The sequence below is a fragment of the Anoplophora glabripennis genome, unplaced genomic scaffold (assembly GCF_000390285.2).
Source record: "Anoplophora glabripennis isolate ALB-LARVAE unplaced genomic scaffold, Agla_2.0 scaffold374, whole genome shotgun sequence".
Taxonomy (NCBI): Eukaryota; Metazoa; Arthropoda; class Insecta; order Coleoptera; family Cerambycidae; genus Anoplophora; species Anoplophora glabripennis.
Genome location: NW_019416499.1, coordinates 243,326 through 250,363, shown reverse-complemented (window position 1 = coordinate 250,363; position 7,038 = coordinate 243,326). Strand labels below are relative to the sequence as shown.

General features: G+C 34.4%; 2 protein-coding genes across 8 annotated transcripts in view; one reads left to right on the top strand and one right to left on the bottom strand.

Annotated features, from left to right (window-relative positions):
- The window catches only part of LOC108908713 (orexin receptor type 1-like), a gene marked incomplete at its 3' end in the record, with an annotated part of 283,301 nt that overhangs the window by 209,758 nt on the left and 66,505 nt on the right, over positions 1-7,038 (bottom strand). The gene's annotated exons all lie outside the window — the stretch shown is intronic.
- LOC108908714 (extensin-like) overlaps positions 1-7,038 on the top strand; it is a 127,469-nt gene that overhangs the window by 94,342 nt on the left and 26,089 nt on the right. Inside the window, exon 1 of one of the 7 annotated variants that reach the window (XM_018712832.1) lies at positions 5,987-6,210. The exons of the other annotated variants lie outside the window; for them this stretch is intronic. Within the exon in view, the coding sequence (XP_018568348.1) occupies positions 6,000-6,210 (211 nt within the window). The 5' untranslated portion in view covers positions 5,987-5,999. Of the gene's footprint in view, positions 1-5,986; positions 6,211-7,038 lie in introns of those variants that run through there. 7 annotated transcript variants of the gene reach the window in all.

Sequence of the window (7,038 nt, the reverse complement as noted above, 5' to 3'; positions counted from 1 at the left end):
TATATATAAAGAAAACAGTCGATCTTTATGATACATCCTGTATAAAGAAGAATATGTAGATGTTATACATTTACTTTGGCAGTTTATCCAGTATTTGTTTTATTTACTTATCTTCTGAAATGGATAAAGGCGAAATTGTCACATGCCATTAGAATTGCTATAGTCCGTGCTGAGATAGAATTCCAAGAAGACTGCGTCACTTTCTTGGAATTAACCGCATTTGACACACGAGGTAGAAAGACATTGGCGGAAAATTTCAAGGCAAGCCCCTGCACTGAAAAAAGGATTTATTTGGACTAAATAAATATCGTTTGCCATGAACTATTCCTAGTTTTGGATATTGCCTAGCATATATATTGTGAAAAGTAACTAATAATAAGTTCATAGTTTTGTAATAAATCTTATTTGAATGTTAATTTATTTTTAGTGTAATATTACATTTTGCCTCTTTATTATTAATCTACATATTTTAAGATGTAGATGGCATAAGATTATTAGAAATATTTCTTAGCTTAATGTGAACTAACAGTTTTTCAGTGAAAATAGGTTATTTTAATATTAATAAATGAATGGTTTATAAAATGTGAATTGTTTTTTTTTTTCGCTAAAATTGGACGTATTTCTTTCTTGATTAGTCTCAAAATTATGTACTTTCTCAAATTTAATTAAACTGATAATTAGATAACTTATCTAACTAAGTTTATAATTTTTGAAATGGTACATAGTGTTGAGATCTACTAATAGAGAAGCACATACGATATATACGATACTTGTATTCGAACATTTCATTCTTGCTAAAAATTAATTTTAAGATTTGTATTTCCGAACTTATTATATACATACATATATCGATCAAAACTACTTGTCATAGTTGTTGACAGTTTAATGATTAAAAATAAGTAATTGGCGGATTGTTAAATTGTGTAAAATAATATATTTTACTATTGAACTGATAATAGTTTTAAACTAGATAAAAATTTAACTTTTATAACCAGCTGGTTCACATTTAAGAAATTATATATTTGGAATAATTTTCCTTTAAAGTTTAATTGTAACGTTAGATAGGCCAATATAAAATAATATTTATTAAATAAAAACGAATATAAATTTGTATTAAAAATTTATTCTTTTAATTCGCCTAACAAATATTCTAAAATCAGAAATAGTTATATTAAATCTAATTTGTTAATTATAGACAAATCTGTTGCAAACTGTTTCTTTTTTTAATTCAAACAAATCAAATGACTTGTATTGAATGTAACTGGTTTATCTCAATGTAACTAGCATAAATGTAAACTAACTGCATTCAAAACAACCGATTCCTTTCATAGAAAGTAATTGTTTTTTCAGTGTGCCGCCCGAATTCGACATCCGAGGTAGAAAGGCATTGGCGAAAAATGTCAAGGCACCCCCTGCCTTGATAAATTGTTTAAGTAGTTCCGATAATTTCCTTGAAATTCTATCTCAACGAATATTGTATGGACTCTTTTCCGCTAAAACAAAATACAAGCAGGAGAAGACAATAATGTTTTATAATAAATAACTTCATCCTGTTCAAGACAGAAAACATTCTTTTAACTAAGTTCTCCTTATAAGGGACAATTTTATAGTTCACAAGTTGGCTTCCATGTAGTTCTTCAGGGGAACTCTGAAAGATAAAATATTTCATATTTTATATGAACGAATAAGGTATATAAAAATAGGGACTTATAAAAAATACCTACTTTATCTATATTATTTTTCCCATACCGTTATTAAAAAAAACTTGAAAATAAAAAACACTCCAACGAACATAAGAGACTATACATGTCCATAATGGTGACCTGACTGACCACGCAAGTGAATCTCTATGACCTGCCACAAAAAGTTAATATCTAAACACCACTTCACGCGTCCCATCTTGTAACGTCCTTCCTGATGTTCAGAGGCACATCTTCTAGAAGAACCAGAAGACAATCTTGCAATAATCGTAGTTAGCTTTCTAGCAAGCAGCACGCCCAACAAGGATATCGCTGACACTTTTACTGAGAATTTGGAAAATTTGTTTCCCTATCAGCATGAGGATTTTCAACTAACTAAACATGAATACTGTTGTTAATTCAATTTCGAGAAAATATAGCCTCCTCCATAATCAAAATGTTTCTGATAAAGTTGCTGTACGAGCCACTTGCCAAATTGAACTACAACCGATTTCCCGCAATGTTGTTCAAACTTTTTTTTTTTTGGCTCAGTCCAGCTTAGCATGAAATTTTTCGAGAAATTTTGTTGGGTCTTCGTTAACACGACTCAGAATTGTTCCTCTCGTTACACGTTGTCCGGTACCCTAGTTCTTCCCAGATGACCTCCATGATATACAGGGTGATTCATTAACAATGGGAAAATCGAAAGTTGAAGATACTACACGTGAAATGGTGACCATTGGCACAAACATGCCTTATCCGAAAGTTGATAGTTTCGGAAATACAGGATGTTAAAAGTTAAAATTTTAAATAGTTTTTTTGCGATTATTCTGAAAATATGTAGGTTAGGAACTTGAAAATTTGTGAAACTATATTTTTTTAGGCGACAAATAAGTTGCGTGTTGTAATTTCAGTATTGTTCATAGAGGGCGCCACTTACGACCAATTTTATCGAAAATTTAGTTAATAACTTTTTACCCTGTATGTCTAATATAAAACTTGATTCAAAACTTGAAAGGGCAATCATTTTTCCATTTATTGTGTATTCTTGTTTCATTTCGGTATCTCGATCCGTTTTCGAGAAAAATCGATTTAACGAACGTTTTGATAATACGAGAAATTAAAAGCGAAACAAACCAAGTGTTTCTTCGTGTTATTACAACAATTAACAATAAAACAAATGAAATTTGTAATAATGATTTAAAGTCAGTGTTCGAAGAATCCACCGTTGACATTTACACACTTTACACAACGTTTTCTGAGAGATCTTCGAGTTTGAAACAATATATTGGGATTGCGTTTGACTTCGTTGGCAGCGATTTGTATTCTTTGCCACAACTCTTCACACGACTCAATAGATTCTTCCAAATAGAAAAATTAAGAGGACTGAAGTTCGTACTTCTGGGTGGCCAAGTAAAAATACTTCCACGGCTTGAAGAAGTTCCACTTTATTTAAGAAGAGACATGTGGTTCATGCACGACGGAGCTCCACCGCATTTTTCTTGGCCAGTGCTTGCATATTTAGATGCAGTTTTTCCCAATCGCTGGATTGGCCATGTAAGCATTTTTGCTTGTCCGTCCTGAAGTCCGGACTTCAATCCTCTCGATTTTTCTATTTGGTCTCGAATGGAAGATATAGTTTACAAATAATCTATTGGCTCGTGTGAAGAGTTGTGGCAAAGAATACAAATCGCTGCCAACGAAGTCAGACGCAATCCCAATACGTTGTTTCAAACTCGAAGATCTCTCAGAAAACGTGTAAAGTGTATCAGTGTCAACGGTGGATTCTTCGAACAATTACTTTAAATCATTATTACATATTTTATTTGTTTTTCTGTTAATTGTTGTAATAACACGAAGAAACACTTGATTTGTTTCACCTATAATTTCTCATATTATCAAAACATAGTGTTCGTTAAATCGATTTTTTTCGAAAACGGATCGAGATACCGAAACGAAACAAGAGTACATAATTAATGGGAAAATGATAGTTCTTTCAGGTTTTGAAACAAGTTTCATGTTAGACATACAGGGTAAAAAGTTGTTAACTAAATTTTCGGTAAAATTGGTCGTAAGTGGCGCCCTCTATGAGCAATGCTGAAATTACAACACGTATCTTAGTCGTCGCCTAAAAAAATAAATTTTCACAAATTTTCAAGTTCCCAACCTACATATTTTCAGAATAATCGCAAAAAAACTATTGAAAATGTTAAGTTTCAACACCCTGTATTTCCGAAACTATCAACTTTCGAATAAGGCATGTTTGCGCCAAAGGTCACCATTTCACGTGTAGTATCTTCAGCTTTCGACTTTCCCATTGTTAATAAATCACCCTGTATATTCCCGCAAATCGCCGATATTTTTGCTCCTTTTGCATAACTCCCAAACTAGCTGGAATACAACATTGATATTGATGACACTCTCCATAAATAACTGTCAACTAATTTACTGTCATAAAGTGGACCACTAGAAGCAAAATTATTCAACAAAATATTACGGTTAAAATCCACGACCATAATATCAGCTAAGAAAATAAAAAAATTCACAGAAGAAAGGGAGAAACATTTGAAGAGATATTAGGTTTCTGTATCGGTCCATTTCAATTACACTGTAAAGCCCGGCTCGATTGTTTTTTTAAACCATGAAAAACTGTGGCTTCCTTATTTTAGAGTTATTAAAAAAATAGAGTTGAAGAAAATATTGATTTCAGTAGTTTTTAAAAAAGAAAGGATTTAAAAAAAGACAAACAGTTTATAAAAAACCAATCGTAACGCATCATGTAGCTATCTTCTTGATGTAGTGTTGCCTGTTGTTCTCGGGCTAGCTTTGTGGAGGTGGACCCGCTATTAGAACTCCTAGGTAGGCCCGCCCTGATCATTTATGTTCTTGTTAGTTCTAAAGCTACTAATGGAACAGCTTCTTACACAATGGTGATCCTCTGAGAGGTCCGCAGTGGTCTATCTGGGCGCATCCAAAGCTTCATTTCGCTACCAGCATCATCAGTGATGACTCTACAAACGCTTCGCCGTTAATGAGATTGCTTGCGACCTCGTCACCGATCTTATAGCGTCGGTATCAATGCGCGCGCACTTAGGCCTGCCCATTACAATGCTGGGAGCCGCGTGCGCTTCTACTCCTGAGGTATGGGGTTAGAAGGCGTGAGCTTGCATCCTCCGGGCACCTTTGTGTGCGTGCAGATATTTACGCAGTGCAGTAATGGGAGTTGAGTGGGAGGTATCTCTTGCATCTTCAACGACGTCGCTACCTCCCCGCTCGCCGCTGGAGCTATGCAGTAGGATAAAAGACGGTGGCCTCGGCTAAGCTCACGCCACCGCTACAAGCGGTTTCATACCTGGGTGTGGTCTCAAATTCGTCTGCGGTATCCCCTTTACCGTTGCATGCGCTTTTAAACGTGCGCAGTGGTGTATCACACATTCTTCTCTCATGCCGTTGGTTGTTCTTTAGGAGAGGTAACCAGGTTCTACTTATCCTAAAGCCTTCTTTTCGGTTCATACTACGGTATTTGGATGTTGTTCGATTTCCAATGCTTCCCGTCTCACTAGATTGTAAAATCTTATCGTTTTCGGTCGTCTTCGAAATTTATTCTGTTCATCTAACGCATCTTGAGCGATGCCTGGTTTTACAGGCTGCTTAAGCTTCATGTTCCTTCTTTCCTTTTCTTTACCGCGTGATGATTCAAGTTGACTTGCAGGTATCTACCGATATGGGTGAATTTCCTATAGAAACTTAATAATCAATTCAGATCAAGATCAATCATCTGTTTTATCTAGCAGTACGCTATCTTCACTGTATTTCCATTTGGTCGATCCGATGTTGATTCGATTTAAATTGAAAAATGGTATAAATAATTAAATAATATATTTACTCCATTTGTGGTGGTACTAAAGTTGAACTAAGCATTTGAAACTGCTTATATTGAGAAGAATTACATTTGATTACATTGTACCCAATTTTTACCATACGTTTATCTGTCTATTACATATACAAAATACAACTTTTATAATAGGTATATCTATTTCCAGGAAATTTATTTATTGCAATATCCTTGGTCGGTTTTTCTTTATGGTTATTATTGCTAGTAATATTACGTATTAGTATTATCTCGGTAGTGGTTCTCAGTTATAACCTTGATGATATACCATAATAATCAAATCCCTCTATCCTCATATTTTGCTATCTCAAGCAGAATATCCTGATAAGATCACGCTTCAATCAATCGGCAATGGGCGATAGGCAGTGAACGCGAATAAATCAGCCTGGTTGGGTCGCGTCCCCGTCGCGTAAGTCAAAACGCTCAACATGGGCCCCTACAGGGACTGTAACGAATCGTTCCCAGATTTTCCACCTCACATACCACCGATGCCCCATCATGGTCACCATTTCCCTCGTCCTTGCCCCCCAAACCTCTACTACTCCCACACGTACTACAGGTATGCCGCTATTGCGGTGTTGACTTGTGGCTTCATCGCTTTGTTGGTCATCTTCTGGAAGTGCTGCAGAAGTAAAGGAGGTAACTCTGTTTGGGAGAAGTGGTTGCTTTGCTTTTTTTTAATGGTTGTGCCATGCACTGAGTCAAGTGTATTACGGTGATTCGCGATAAGTTTTTTTATTAAAGTTAATTTTATTATTTTAAAAGCCGGTTGGTGTCTACATAAAACATAATTTATAGTTTTTACAGAGTTTCAGTGCTGAATTAATTTGTTAAAAGTAAATATGTACAACGTAACCATAGGCCGGAATAAATATCAAACAACAGTTCAGTATCAGTTGAGTTGGAAAAGTATTCTTAGAAATAACTAATAACTTTATATTAAAATATTTATCATTTCGTATTTAGGAGAACATGTTACAACACTGAAGAAAAAATAACGGAGTCAGTACAATACCAAGGAAAAATAAATAAATATAATTATATGTCACAAATATTAGTTTGAGGTTGTGAGTGCTGTGGCCTTCACAAGAACCAGAATTTTAATAATTGAAACGATGACAAAACTTTCTCTAACACCTCTGTTTTAATTTTCTAAACAGTTAATGCAATGTTTGTTAAATGTTGATGAGTTTATTCTATGTCTCTGTATTTCTACAGACAAATAAAATGTCATACCATCTTAATAATTTCTCTTTCAGAATTTTTGTCTAAATATAATCAAAATTTGAAACCCATCTATTGCCGACGCCCTCAGTTTTTTTTGTGGAATATTTTTGTTTTTTCTAAAATGTTTGTCAAGTCCCGGTGTACCTATAATGGCATTGTTTTTTCAAGGAGCAAGTTTCTACTTGGATTATTTTGAAAACTACTGATTTCAGTATGAACGCCAAAACAGGTCATTTTTGA